The 15843-nt window shown below is 40.5% G+C and overlaps 1 protein-coding gene across 6 annotated transcripts in view; it reads left to right on the top strand.

Annotated features, from left to right (window-relative positions):
- The window catches only part of PTPRE (protein tyrosine phosphatase receptor type E), a 99301-nt gene that overhangs the window by 66141 nt on the left and 17317 nt on the right, over positions 1-15843 (top strand). For 3 of the 6 annotated variants that reach the window (XM_033149409.1, XM_033149408.1, XM_033149411.1), the window contains 6 exons: positions 4907-5009; positions 5325-5398; positions 10011-10144; positions 13219-13309; positions 15051-15127; positions 15256-15292. In XM_033149409.1, coding sequence (XP_033005300.1) covers positions 4907-5009; positions 5325-5398; positions 10011-10144; positions 13219-13309; positions 15051-15127; positions 15256-15292 — 516 coding nt within the window. Of the gene's footprint in view, positions 1-4906; positions 5010-5126; positions 5224-5324; positions 5399-10010; positions 10145-13218; positions 13310-15050; positions 15128-15255; positions 15293-15843 lie in introns of those variants that run through there. The other 3 variants (XM_033149410.1, XM_033149413.1, XM_033149412.1) reach the window with 3 other exon arrangements.

Genomic DNA, 15843 nt, shown 5'->3' with positions numbered 1-15843 from the left:
AGCTGTCTATCAACACAATCCCAGTGACAGCTGCTTCAGGGTCTGTGGAAACATTTTGAAAGCTCATTCTTTCAAAACCAGAATTGTACATTCAGTAACATCATAGCTTGTATTACTATGAAATTAAGCATTTAGCTGCCTGTCTAGCAGAGGTGGTGTATGCATGCACATTGAGTCTTGCGCTGGCTAGGTGGAGAAGACCCCATGTGCTAACAGGCCTTTCTCTTTTACACCAAGCAACAATAGGTACGAAGCTTTCTAGTACATGGACTTTCTTTGCCCCCTTTTATTATTGTTGGTTGCTAGGCATGCAGAAAGGTCTGGAGTGATGGTGGAGATTGGTGTCATGGTTGCTGATGCCTCCTTAAACAAGCAAAGCAATATTCCATAATCTAGGGGTTAGAGGGCAAGGATTCTTAGAAGAGACACTCCTAGACTTACTGATTCCTTGGCCACAGGATCTTTTCCCTTCCTCTCAGCTCTTTGACAGTGGCCTGGTTTGCATATTACACCGAGGCCAAACCATGGTTAAGTGTGAAAGTGCAGGCTCTCAGGGAGGGGATAATGGATGCCTTGCTGCCTCCTGGTCATTCGTTTTCTTCTGAAGCTTTTTCTGTTTATAAAATTTTATACAGGGAGAAGAACTTTTTTTTTAAAAAAAAGGGGGGGTGGAAACCCCCCTATTTTATTTAATGCATTTCAAGTAGGAACAGGGTGATTGCCATCTAATAAGAGGCGATATTGGCATACTGAAAAGAAAAGTTATTCACAAAGATTGGCTGGATCTGATTATCCAGAGCATAACTAAAGCTTTTCATAACATAGAGTCTAAATTACTGTTGCTACAGCTCTCCAAACCTTTCAAACCACATAGCCCACCATTTGTCACATGTTTAACAAATTGCCATACTCTATTTTAGGCCTGTACTGCTGCGGTTGAATATTTGTTGCAATGAAAAGGACTGCAGCAAATAGATCTGTAGTTTGTTGCTTGTGTTTGCTTTTAGTATAACTGCTGAGTAAATTTATTATAATAATTGTTATATCATGATTATTCAGGTTGCATTTATATGCTTCTGTGCATTTAAAGTGCAAAAATAATTCACTTTCATAAGAGTATTACAAGTTTGTATGCATATGGAATTCAGAAAATCACTAAGTAGCTTTCCCCAGTGTGGATTTTTGAAAATTATGCTCTTGTGCATATTATTTCCAGTGGTGTGTCTAAGAGACTAGGTTGCAAATCATGAAGTTCCTGGCTTGACTCTTTTCTCTGCCATGAACTTAGTAGGTGGCTTTAGGCAAGCTGCTCTCAGCCTCAGTCCTCCCATCCGTTGTATGTGGATAATACTGACTAACCTTTTCAGGGATGTTACAAGACTGCAACTAGATAATAACTGGAAGGTCCTGCCCAAATGTTTTTATTCAACGCCATCTATAAGTTCATAAGGACAAAAAGTTATGTGTTCCAAATACTTTATGAAAAATGTACCCTACCGACACCAAAAAGGGATCCATTAAATATTAAAGTATCATTTTCAAGGTTTGCAGAAGTACACACTACCCCCGTTAAAAAAGACAAACCAGGGAGAATTGTGCATTCTTAGTAGCTGCAGAATGTTGAAAGATGGAGAAGAGAAAACTGGTTGTGTGGAGTAGAATGCCCTCCGTGATCCTTTGACAATTTACAGAGTTGTATGCTGCAGAAGGATGTGGTGGATGGATGGATCCCTAAGCAGGAACATTCCTTCCATGTGATGGGGCATTTTTTCCTTGTGAAATTATGAAGCTCAAAACAGGAAAGCAAATATTGTGAACTGACAAAGATTTAGTAACAACTTCAAGAGAAAAAAACAACATCGCAAACATCGTCTGAAAAATTAGATGTGCATGTTCTGTTACACACATGACACGCTGCAAAGAACAGCCATAACAAAGCGAAAGTTGTTGTGATAACACAGGACTCTGATGATGATGATGAAGTATCGCTGTTTGGATTCAGTACAGAGCTAGGAGTCAGCTTCAGTATCTACCTATTATATGTTACATTCACACTGCCAGTGTTGGTAAGGTGGTCCCTGTTGCCCTTCTTGTGTGCCTTCACTGGATGGCTATTTGAACATAGGAAAATAAACTTTATGGAAAATGTGGGTGACCTTACGAGACATTGATTCTGCTGTCCATCATCCCAAAAACACATATTTGCAAAGTAAAAAATTCATAGTAGTTCATAGTAGTGAAAATTCACTCACTATAGAGATATATTTTATTGTGTGTGTGTGTGCGCTTTTATGTTCACATACACACACATGCTACACCTGAGCTGTAAGAGTATGTCTCCTAGAGTTTTGCAAACTTTTATATGCATACAGTAGTTTTCACCTGCAGTGTGCAGCTTGTAGCACCCGTGGTCCAATGCATAAGTAGTTCAGTGCCATTTGTAAGTAGAACCGTGTGGAATGGGTGCAACAGCTAGTTTCTTCCATGTCAGCAGTGTGTTGTCTCAGTGGCACGGAAAGTAACCACATAATTGCACTCATTTCATGCAGCATTACTACCATAATAATTATTAGTTTTATTATTGTTATTTACATACAGTGATGGTTCCAGGAGCACGCCCAAACTGCAACCCGCCTCTTTAAGGGGTGTGTAACCCCATCCAGAGCACACAACTTTGTCATCTGCACTTTTGCTAAAGAGTAGTACCAGTGATCTCAAGCTTCTGGTAAGCTTCTCCAAGTTCTGATATTAAGGACCACCTCTCCCCATATGAACTGACACAGACCCTACAACAGGGGTCAGCATGGGCTGGTCCACCATCCCTCAAATAACCCAGAGATGCATTTTAAATAAAAGCACACATTCTACTCATGTAAAAACACCACGCAGGCCGCACAAATAACCCAAAGATGCATTTGAAATAAAAGGACACATTCTACTCATGTAAAAACACGCTGATTCCCGGACCGTCAATGGGCTGGATTGAGAAGGCGAATGGGCCGCATCCGGCCCCCGGGCTTTATGTTGCCTACCCCTGCCCTACAACCATCATCTGAGGCCCTTCCCATGTGCCTCCTCCACGAGAGGTCCAGAGGGTGATGATACAAGAGCAGGCCTTTTCAGCGATGGCTCCCTGTTTCTGGAATGCTTTCCCCAGGGACATTTGTCTGATGTCTTCATTACATCTATTTAGGCACCAGGCAAAAATGTTTCCATTTAACCAGGCGTTTGACTGATTAACTTGCTATATCTTTTTAAATGTGTTTGTGGGAAGGGGGTTTATTGGTTTGTTCTTATTTTTATTATGTATTTTGTGTTTTTATGTTGTGAACCGCTGTCGTGCTTTCCAAGAGACTTGTTGTTCAGCAAAAGTCTGTTGCACATGTACAATCTTGTGTGTTGCATGTAAGGAGATCTGCTGCTCTATTTAAAGTTCAGAAGTTGTGATAAGGAAACAATAGGTGGGGGGAAGGGGCGGGGAAGGACCTTATCAATTAAAGTGCAATAATTGGTTTGGACTCCTCTAGGTTATGAGGCAGAATGAAGTATGCTTCGTCCTATGGGTACTTATTAGTTTTGTTGCAATGGATGGCATTGGATAGAAAAAGTATTTCATTATAAATAGAAGATGTCTGTAACTAAAACTTCCGTAACTAAATATTCAGGGTGGTTCTGTGTCTGAAAATCCCTAAGGATTCAGCAAACAATAATACTTTTGTTTCTGCATAAGGAATGCCTGTCGTCTCAGTATTATTGTAAAAACAAAAATGTTATGACTATACACTTTTTTTATCTCTCATATCTCATCAGACATCTTTTCTTTCTTCCTCCTTCTGAAATATGATGTTGGTATTTTCTAAGATTATTACTCCAAGTATTTTTATATGCCTAATGTCGACACCCATTTTCTTGCCGTATATTATCCCTTTTTCCATTTGCATTTGGTTTTAAACAGCAGAAGTTTGAATAAAGCACAGTGGAGGAAAACTGAAAAGAAAAAGTGATGGCATTAAGCCATGGCAAAGGTTTGAGTAGAGTGAGCAGGGGAGGCACGGGGTGAGGAAATGGCAATTTAGAAGAGGGTTTGAATACAGCAAGAAGGGAGTTGGGGAAGGTTTTTCATGTTAGCTTTTGAGTTGTACCCATCTCTGCTATTTTCCTTGTTAAAACTGATTTGTGTGGGTTTTCTTAATTTAAAAAAGCTCAGCTTTCTTCCATACCTGCATTGCTTAAACCTGTGGCATTGTTTCATCTCAATGTGGCTCCACCCCCATTTTACTTAAACTTCTGTCACTGTTTGAGTACAATGAGAAGAGAGGAACACTGAAAGGGGGAAAGTGGCTGTTTTAAACTTCTCCCTCTTCCATTCCTCACCTGCCTCGTGTCCAAGAGATAACAGATATAAAGCCCTGACATATTCCATGGTACCTTCCCACAAATATGTATTTAATTCCTGGTACCACAAAGTTCCAGATTCAGTGTAGCACTTTAGCAGAGATTATTGATGAGGAAGTAAGAACTGGTGGTGGTTTGTGAGTGGGGAAAAGTTACCGCCCTTTTACGTTTAGGATGAAAATCAGTTGGCATCCACCTGTTCCTGGTGGTCAAATATTCCACAAACCTCAGAAGGCCATTTATTGTTTCATGGTGTTGTCTGACAGCAAAGAAGCAAATAGCTGTATGGCAAAACTATTTTGAAAGTGCAAGTGACAAGGGAATCGTTGCTGTCAGGATTCTCATTTCTAGCCAAGAACTTGAAAAGAGATTATAACTTGCTCAAAATGCTATGTAGCTAATTCGTGTTAAGTAATTTGTTAAGTAGGAACTGTGTGTATGCGATTTTATCTGTTAGAGATTAAGCAATTCGTTGTTTTTCCACTTCATACTTCTCTTTTTAAACTCCTAGGCCCTCCAAAAGAAAACAGTCCACCTCCACATCTGTTGACTTCAATGCTGATCCTGATTCTGGTGTTTATAATTTTGATCCTTTTAGCTGGCTATTTCTTCAGGTAAGCAGACACCAGACGCTTAGCTTGGAACTAGTTCTGTCTTGTTTCCATGTGATCTAATGAGGAAATGAAAGTGTGTTGCGTGCAGCTGTGCCGGCTGCACTCACCCACATTAGTGAGGGCAGCGGAGGATGTTACACAAACTGTTTCTCTCCACCATCTGAAGCTTTTACAAACCGAAGATGATTAGAAGGAGTTTTTCCAGAATTACATGGTTTGTGAAACAAGTTGCAGTATTATACGTAAACAGGTAACTTATTTATTCACAACAGATCTGCACCCCCCCCCTAAATTTATCTTATTATAATTATTAAGGTTCAGGAAACACAGAAAAGCAGTGGTGACTTCAAGTGATAAAAAAATACCGAATGGAATCTTAGAAGAGCAAGGTAAAATATAAATTTGATTTACTTAATATTGTAAAATCTTAGTTTTTTAAAGTAGTAAATATAATGCTGAATGTAAATGTTTGGTTACTGAAATGTTTGTTTCTCTTAGGGTTTTTTAATTTGAAAACTTTCTTTACTTTTTAAAGCAACTTTCGCTTTTGTAGTAATATGCTTCTTACAAGTTTCTATCTATAACAGGGTATAGGATCCAACACAAAGACTGGAAATGGAATATATATTTAAAGTCTAGTTAGATTTGGGCCACTTTTTACATATTATAAATGTTAGGTATAGAACCGAGAGATCTTAAGCATACCTTGTCCTAAAATCAGGTTTGAGGTTTGAAGAAGGGTATATAAATATTTTAAATAAATAATTACACAAGAATGTTTTGTAAATATGAGAAACAGTAGTTTGAAAACGTGTATCATACCTGTTCATTTTTGGAGGAGACAGAAATCACTGTAGAACCCAGCTGAGTGAACTGGATATGTTTTCATTTCATGTAAATAAAAAAGCCTTGAAACAGAGCCATGAATTGGACTTGCAGAAAGTTGCAGTTATTGAATAATACTTTGGTTTAAAAGTAGTGGTCCTTAAGCATCTTTATCTGTGTCCTAGATCATAACCAGTGTGATTTTGATAATACCTAGCAATTAGATATTGCATTCCGAGTGTTCAAGGCACTTCAGACTACAATCCTGTACACACTTACCCTGGGAACTTTAGTTTACCCCCTCAGAGACCTACAATTCCCAGCATCCTTAACAAACTGCAGCTCCCAAGATTATTTGGGGGAAGTCACGTGTTTTCAATGTATGGCGTGAATGTGACCAAGGTCCTACCAAACTTAACAGGACTTGCTTCTTTGTTGATGTGTGTAGTTTTGTGCTGTGAGAAACATTCTCCTGATGTCAAACTACAGTTTGTAACTGGATTTATGGCGTGTTGGTTAGGCGAGTATTTTGCTTTCTAGATATAACACCCCAACCCCCATAGTGTGCCCCCTTGCTCACAAAATTTCAAGGCTTAGTTTTTAAAAATAAAAATAAAAATATGCTATTGTAGTCCATTGCAGCTGAGGAAGGATGGAACAAGCCTTACTCCAGGTATGCTGTGTCCCCAATAATACCCCTTCCCCTGTGAATGAAAAGCAAGAGGCAGCCACATGTGACATTTGTGTAGTTTAACTCTTAGTGGCTTGGATCCAGGAACTCGGTGAGCAGAACTAGGGCACTCCTGTGAGTGGAAAGAGGAAGTTACTATTTTGTCCTTTTCCCTGGAACTGCCTGTTCCCACTGAGAATCTGCTCTCAAAGTTTTGAGGCTCTTTTAAACACATGAGATTGCTTGGGGGACTGCAGAAGAAGGTGAAGCTGGCAAAAAATCTCTGCTCCCTCACCCCTCCCCGTTCTTCCAGTGGGAGTTTATGCCAGGTTACAGTCTCTCTTGTGAATGGAAGGTCGTAAGAGCCCTTCAGAATCAGGCCAAATGCCCATCTAGCCCAGCATCCTGGGCTCACGGGGGTCAAGCAGAAGCCTATAGGAGTTGGATGCAACAGCATGTTCTCCATTTGCGATTCCCAGCAGCCTGGCATTCAGAGGCATACTGAGGGCAACTCGGGCCTCAACCAGTCATCCTTTCAATAGTCCTGTATTGTAAATTTCCATTTCATGGGCAAGGGGCTAAGAGCTTGCCCTGAAGCAGCTGGTGTATAGCTGAGTTTAATCCTTAAACTTGTTAGCTGGACTCGCAATTTACACTACTGGCTACTTAGCTGCACCTGATTTTATGTATAAATAAATACAAATACATTAATACAAATACAGTGGTATCTCGGTTTATGAACTTAACCTGTTCCAGAAGTCCATTCTTAAACCAAAACGGTTCTTAAACCGAGACAATCTTTCCCTAATGAGGCCTCCCACCGCTAGTGCCCTTCCATCGTTCGGATTCCATTCTTAGACCGAGATAAAGTTCTCAAACCAAGACACTATTTCTGGTTTTGCGGAGTTTGTAAACCAAATCGTTCTTAAACCAGACTGTTCTTAAACCGAGGTACCACTGTATAGGGATAGTAAGTGTTACACAAGAATACACCATCCAGCTGTTAGAGCAGAACTGTAGCAGAAACAGATAATAAGGAAACAAAAGGAGGGGGAATCATAGAATTGTTGGAAGGGACCCCAAGGGTCACATAGTCCAACCCCCTGTCATGCAGGAATCACAGCTAAATTTTTCATGCATTTTCTTCATTACAGCTGTATTAATGCTCATTTTTCAAATGCTGTGCGTATATTTACAAAACCAATATATACAGCAGTCGTCTGGAGAATTAAATGTCTTCTATTGTGTATTTATTTAACACATAATCCCGCTTTCCTCCAGTGAGCCCAATGTGATATATGTTGTTCTCCCCCTCCCAATTTATCCTCCCCAAAACCCTGTGATGTAGGTTAGGCTGAGAGAGATGGTGGCTGGCTCCAAGGTTACATAGTAAGCTTCATGGCTGAGTGGGGATTTGACCCCTAGTCTTCCAGGTTCTACTCCAATGCTCTAACCACTACAACATATTGAAAGGGTTAAAAATGAATGACACAATAGTTAGCATGTCAGATTCAGAAGAATAAATATTGGTGGGTGTTTCTAGATGTGGGGCTTCCCCTCTGGAGAGCCCATTGTGAAACTGAACTCATTCAACTATGACTTCAGAATTACTAAACTGAGGCATCTAAACCATGGATCGTCCATGGGCTGGACATGTGTAGCACGATGCCGGAAATGGCGTCTGCGCATTTCTGCGACACTGGAAATGGCATCTGCGCATGTCCGGACGCCGAAAATCGCATCTGCGCAGGAGCGATTTTCGGCGTCTGGGCCTGCGCAGGCGCAATTTCCAGCGTCGCAGACATGCACAGACGCCAATTCCGGCATTGTGGACATGTGCAGACACCATTTCCGGCACCACTCGGTGAGTCCCCACACTGTGCTGCGCCGGTTTAGGGCAGCGCGCGGGGGACTTGCCGAGCGGGCGGCTTGTGGCCTGGTTAAACGGCCTCCATGGGCCGCATCCGGCCCATGGCCCAGAGGTTGCCAACCCCTGATCTAAACTGTTCTGATGTGTGTTTCCCTTCCCTTCAGTCCCTCCCATCCCAGAAAGGAATTTTTTTCCTCTTTTGCTTTGGCACTAAAATTCCTGCCATGGGATATTTTCTTTCATTCTTTCTTCTTAGAACTTATAGCCCACCCTGCACCAAATGATTCGAGGTCAGGTTACACAACATAATTAAAACAAGTACAGTTTACCATATTTTTCTGTGTATAAGACTAGGTTTCCCCCCTAAAAATAATGTCAAAAATTATGGGGCATCTTATACATGGATACATCTCCCTCCATTTTCTTAAATCTGAGTCCTCCAAAAAACAGGTGTCTTATACATGGGGGTGTCTTATAGATGGAAAAATACAGTACATTAAAATTATAAAATAAAACCACAAAGTAACAAACCAGCAGCTTCCACTGACAAACGTCTCCTTCAATAGTGCCCCATACTTTTTCCTGCTGTTATAGTGAGGCTGCTGTTTTCATCAGCGCTCCTTTGTTTGTTTTTGGTCATTGTGTTTACTGTTTGATTTTTGATTATTATTTTTTTAGTTGTGTAAGGTATGCTAAGTGTTTCCTTTTGGAATTGTAAATGTGGGCTATGCATTTTAAGAGGATTAAATGCACATCCCTCCTCTCAGCTAAGTAGTCCATTGATATTCACTGTTAATTATAAGTATGCTGGCTAAAAATGGAGTGAGTTCCCCCCCGCCGCTGCATTTCAAGTCAAATTTGCACAGTACAGTGGTACCTCGGGTTACATACGCTTCAGGTTACATACTCTGCTAACCCAGAAATAACGCTTCAGGTTAAGAACTTTGCTTCAGGATAAGAACAGAAATCATGCTCTGGCGGCGCGGCGGCACTGGGAGGCCCCATTAGCTAAAGTGGTGCTTCAGGTTAAGAACAGTTTCAGGTTAAGGACAGACCTCCGGAACGAATTAAGTACGTAACCAGAGGTATCACTGTATTGTACACATTATAGTGGATGCTAGGGTTGTGAACGCAATCCGTGCGGGAGGCGCAATCGCAACCCGCATCGCTGCGTCTGCGCATATGTGTGACGCAATTCGGCACTTCTGCGCATGTGCAAAGCACAACTTAGTGTGTCTGTGCATGCGCGAGCGCCAAAACCCGAAAGTAACCTGTTCCGTTACTTCTGGGTTCAGCACGGTGCACAACCCAAAATCTCACAACCTGAAGCGGCCGTAACCCGAGGTATGACTGTACTAGAGTTTGATGTGTTTCCATTTCGTCTGTCCCCAGTTTCCGAGTCTCCCCACCCACCCCAGCTACCAAACCCACTCCCAAATCATCATCTTAGGAACACACCACATAGTTGAAGATTAAATTCTTCCTTAGCATTACTAGCCTCTTTTACACATTATCTTTTTAAAAGCCAGCTGTCATCTTCTTTTGGTGAGCAGGGGATTCTAAATGAACATTTGAACTGCAGTGTCATTATTCATACCATATGTAATAATATATATTATGTTGGCATCCTATCCAGCAGAACAACAGATGCTTCTCAGAAGGTCTCCTTCTGGCCCAAAAAAGTATTTTCCTATTCCAGTGGAACATCTGGAACATGAAATACGGATAAGAGCAGCTGATGATGGAAAGTTGTTTCGGGAGGAGTTTAATGTAAGTATTCATATTTTGTATTTAATGTTGTGTTTTCTTCAAAGACACAGCAAATACAGGCAACAAATTGTGTGTAATACTATTGTTTTATTTTATTATTTATACCCTGCTAATCTGCCTGGGCTCCCCCAGCTACTCTTCCTCTAAAAGAAGAAAAGGTGTAGGACCACATGTTTAAAATTTACATGTGTTCATCAGTTGGCATTTTTTTCAGGCTAAGGTATGGGCCTGTACTTTGTAAACCTTACCATCTTTCCTTTTTGATATTGTGCCATTTAGAAACATTAAAAATCTTGCAGAGGCATAAACAGATTTGCCAGTGAAGTCATGCAGGGGGCTGGCCTTGTATTCTATTTACAATCTGTGCTGTGCCTGAACTCAAAATGGCTCTTCATTTTCAGCTCCTGGGTGCTTAACTATGTTTCCTTTTATCAACTTATGCCATGCAAAATAATCCTGAAGTGGAATACAGTGCCAATAAAAATGAAGTTATACAGTCCAGCTGTCAATAAACAACAAAGCAGGCAAGAACACATAGGTAGTTAAAACACCTGTTTGCAAAGTGCAGCATTCAACCAAAAGGCTGGGTGAATAAGTAGGTCTTCAGTTCGACTGAAAATTTATAAGGCTCCTTGCCAACTATATTGGGGGATGGGAGGAGTTCTGCAGGGTGCCTCTATTTAGCAAACACCATCATAGTTCTACTCCACCTGGCTGGTTCAGGTTCAGGGCAGCTTTGCTTCCAGTCTGCCTATCCCGACTGGTCATTCAGCCACCCCTCCAGGTTCTCATATGCCAAGTTCCTGTACAGCATTTCCAGCACACACAGACCCACTGTGCTAAACAATTAAAGGCCTTGGCGATTCTCTCCTGTAGAAATACTGAAGAAGGGGAAAGGCAGAAAAAGCAATGCCATTTCTTAGTGGTGTTCATATTCTCCAAACCTAGGGAGTTTTCCCCAATACTTACATATCTGAGTGACATTCTGTCCCACATGCCACAACTTTCAGAAATCCTACTTCCTATCAAACATTCTGACCTTTGCCTTAAAAGCTATGGAGTTTCCCACTCCACAGTGCCTTGTTGCAAGAAATGGGGATTGGATCATCATTAGCAACTAGTTATTATGGAGAAGAGAGATAAATAATCCCATGTCTCAGAATAGTGTGCAGGCATATGGGTGGGTGCCAAAAATTCATGATTCTTGCTGAGGCCTGAATTGTGGTAGCAACTGTGGATCATGTGTTGTTATTCGCCGCTTGGCAAATGGGATGTGGAGAGAACTAAAGCTTCTCAGATACCTAGGAAAGTCTACAGCTCTCCCCTTGTGAATCAGTGACCTGTGATATCCTGACCTTCCTGCCGATTAAAAAATATATGACAATTTTGAGGAAGCAGGGGCATGTTGTTAATCTGAGCGCAACCCCTAGAGGAGTGTATGTTGCTACCCAGGAACCTTTCCCCCAAGTTCTGGCTCCCTATTAGCAGTAGTCCCTCAATATCTGCTTTTAATGGTGTTGAAGGTTTCTTGTAAATGCGATCCTCACCTCGTTCAGTAAAGCAGGTTTGCTCTTTCGCTTCCTGCTGCATTGTGGTTGCATACAGAAGGGGTTTCTTTTTCCTGGCTGCTCGCTGACTAGCAGAAAGGAACATACCATGTTGGGTTTGCTCTCTGGCCTCATATGAACAGTTCTATGAAGCTGAACTTACTCCTTACATCAGCTCTCATAGATGCAGCCATGGCAATGAAGGAACAGCATTAGTTTAGATTTCAGTTCATCTAAGTGAAAAAGCAAATGCCAATTAAACCGTCTCTGTTATGCAGCAGTGCCCTTTAAGGCTATAATATAGGGGGATGCTATAATTGTCAGGATTGCATGTCAGCAGTTTTTATCATGATTATATGCTTAAAATGTGCCTTTTTAAAAGTAATACTGCAACTCTGTCAATTAAATGTTTTATCTTTGCATGTCTATAAATAAATAAATAAAGCAATAATAATAATAATAATAATAATAATTAATAATAATAAATGCATCCTGATGCCTTCGCACAGTGTGGATCTCCTAAATACTGGGTATATTAGGTGATTTCATAGTAAAAAAACAACAACTTCTCCTTCACTAATTGTGTTCATTACTTTTTAATGGTAATTTACCCTGCCTCCAAAATGGAAGAATGTATCAATGTACCTATTTTAAATGTATAGAGTAATGTGTAACAAGTTGTTGCATGTAACTGTCTTGAGAGAGTGTGTATTCCTACTGGGATTGAATAATTTGACTCCAAGAACATATTGTGGTGCAGGTGTGCACACTTTCCAATGCAGCTGGAAATCTGTTCATAGAAGCATGCCTCCAGGTGCATTTCTCCCCTAATTGATTGGGACATGAACCTAGTGAATATCAATGCTGCCTTCTGGCATTGATGGTCAAATGGTATGTTATGTATTTGATGGGCATGTCTAAGGCGCAAAGTAAATGTGTCACCTAAATTGTAAGTGAGTGCAAGTTTTTCTTCCACAAATTACAAGCACAAGGCCCTGGTGTGGATTTGGAACCTAGATTTCTATGCAGACATATCTTCTTTAAAAACTTTAAACATTTATAGTCATTATAGTTTCTAATGAGCATTTATATGTGGATTGAAATAGATTTCTAAAAACATAGCACGTTAAGCTAATTACACCACACACACACTTTGCTTGTCCTATTGCCTTGCATATTTTGAACTTCCTATTTTGGATTCACATGACTAGGATTCTGAGTCCTTCATCCATACTTGATAATCCTGTTCATTTTCAGTGTTTATGCTTCAGTTCTTAATGGCATGGTCACTACATGAGTCATTTTGAGATTTGCTATTTCAAGTTGCCAGTGCAAACAACAAACACTCATCTTTCTTTGAAACTGGAACTTATTCCTGGGGTTGGTGGATTCAAAGAATTTTGTTAACCTTTTCATGCAGGCATTATTGAGCTTCATGGGCTATAACTGTTTTACTTAAACCATCTGCTCTATGTAACTACTCACTATACTTTGCTGTTTTGAACCGACACCACGTTTTTCCTGTAGTCATTACCTCCTGGATATATGCAAGGAACACTTGAGATGGCAAATAAAGAGGAAAACAGAGAAAAGAACAGATATCCCAACATACTACCTTGTAAGTATTAATGATTTGTTGATTTATTATAAATAATAAGGTTTATATTAGGAAGGACCAAATTCTGATTAAAGTAGTAGCGTTTTCCATGCAGGTACCCATGTTAATCTGTTGCAGAAAGAAACAACAGTCTTGTGGCATCAAAAGGCTACAAGGTTTAGCCCTAGCTTTTATTGACTAGAGTCTCCTTCAACAGATGCATGCATTGGTGTTATTCTCAGTTGGCAGATACATATATGCATTGATAAAGAGAAAAATTGTAAACATTTCGGCCAAATGACCATGAAATGCAAGATGTACAGTGACTGTTCTGTGTTAAGCTTAAACGTATTTACAAGGGCGACCTGTCCCATTTTGCTACCTGAAGCAAAACAGGAATTGCCTCCTCCCCGCTTCCTCCACTCCCACCTCTCACCAAACTTGGTGGAAGCCAGGGCACTCCTCAAGAGTGTTGCCACTTGCTTGGCAATGCCACATGCCAGAACACCTCCCTCTTGGCGGCAGAAGCAGGCGGACGGAACGCCGCCTCTTGCACTCCTGCCACCTGAGGTGGGCTCTTCACCCCGCATCATGGGCGGGCCAGCTCTGCATATTTAAGATAATCGCATTGACAATTCACAACAGTGATAACATGGTTTTTCTAACCTTTGCTAAACAGATATAACTGGGGAGGTAACCATTGGTTTGATTATGGTCTAAATAAATAGACTCAAACTTCCTGAGTTCTACTTCAGCTTTGTCCTTGTTGGTAGGTGATACCAGGATGACAATCGTTGCTTTGATTTCTTTCTTGGCCTTCATCATAAGGCCTCAGATGACCTGCAGCAATTTTAAAGTACAATATTAAAATCAATTTAAAAATAAATCACAGTCAAGAGAATAGGGTGACTGCACATGAATGAATTCCTGTTGGTGTTTATCTGATGCCATTAGGTCCTGTAACAGTTTTGCCTGAGTGCATTTGGGGACAGAGCTGGTATCAGGGTTTGTAGCAGTGCCTTGTCTCTCTGTTAGGCTGGGTCACCTTTTTACATGAGGGGCTGAATGTAAACAAGGAAAGGCCTGTCACCTCAGGCCTGTGAGAAAGAATATAATTGTTTAGGATGGCTGTACATCACTGATGATACATTGGAATGGTTTTAGCTGGTTGCTGCTGGAGGCAACAGTAATAGCATCAGCCATATTAAGGCAGTTCATATGCTGATCCCTGACAAGTATCACTTCTAACTTGCCCTTCTTCAGTCTGCGTAAGACAAACAGGTCAGTCTCTACATGAAAATTATAAATGGACAAATATTGACAATAGAAATTGCTGCATTCAGAAACAGTGAGGTGATATTTTAGTCCTAGATGAAAACTTAATGTTAATATTCTTTGAGAAAGGAACTTTAAAAGTGGATCGTGGACTGAAACTGCTGAAGTAGAATTCATCAGTAAATTTGATTTTGTTTCATGGTCTCACTAATGGTTTGGGTTTTTTTGTTATGTATTTATTATGTATTCTCATTTTGCATTTTTGTGTTATAACTGTCTTGGGATTTTCGGATGAAGGGTGGTATACAGATTTAATAAATCAAATAAATCAAATGGTGTTGCTATTGGCTTAAGGTATTCATCAGGCAGAGTAATGTTTTTAGAGTTTGTTTTGTTGCTGAGAAGAAAACAATGTTTCAGAAGTTTGTCAGCACTGTATCTGTATTTGCCAAAGAAGCTTCTAATTGTGTATGTTTGTTCTTTACAGACGACCATTCCAGGGTAGTTTTAATGCAAATAGGTGGACTTCAGTGTTCAGACTACATCAATGCTTCATATATAGATGTAAGTGAATAGATTTCTTTTGAAATTTCTTTTTAAATTTTTAAAGCAAGCAGCACATTGACAGTTTTAAAATTCATATTGTAAGAACATAAGCTTAAAAGACAACTATGTACATTTTTCTCCTCCAGGGCTACAAGGAAAAGAATAAATTTATAGCAGCTCAAGGTATCTCCATTATTTCATCCATTTCTCTTTTTAAATGTTTTGCTTTAAACTTCTGCATGTACAAAACAATTTCAGCAAATGTTTTCTTCAGAATTTACCCTTATGCTTAGGCAGCCAGATTTTAAAGAGCTTTTTGAATACAGCTTTGGCTTTATACCCACCTCTGCATGTTCACACATTACTTAGAAAAAAGGAGGGTAGATGAGTAGTCCTGCTCCAAGCATTTAGCCTTGGACTGTTTCTAAGCCACCCATTGCAGCTGGCGTGCTAACTCTGAACAGAATTCAGATGTGAGGGATGGGCTGCTCAAGACATGGGCTAAGCACTTAGTGCAATTTCATCCATTTCTCCAAATTACATCAACAGGCAGCCAGGCCTAAGGCTGAGCCCTATATAGCCCATCAGGAAAAGGTGTGAGCAGCCAGGCAACAGTAGTGAGAAATCAACCACCACCTTGCCAAGCCTCCACATTAGGAAATACATCTTCTACAAAGTCCCTGCCTTGTCCTGTACCGTCCCATCTCCTGCTGGTGCTCCAGTTGTGTGAGAAG

The sequence above is a fragment of the Lacerta agilis genome, chromosome 5, assembly GCF_009819535.1.
Source record: "Lacerta agilis isolate rLacAgi1 chromosome 5, rLacAgi1.pri, whole genome shotgun sequence".
Taxonomy (NCBI): Eukaryota; Metazoa; Chordata; class Lepidosauria; order Squamata; family Lacertidae; genus Lacerta; species Lacerta agilis.
This window is presented reverse-complemented; position numbering and strand designations above follow the sequence as displayed.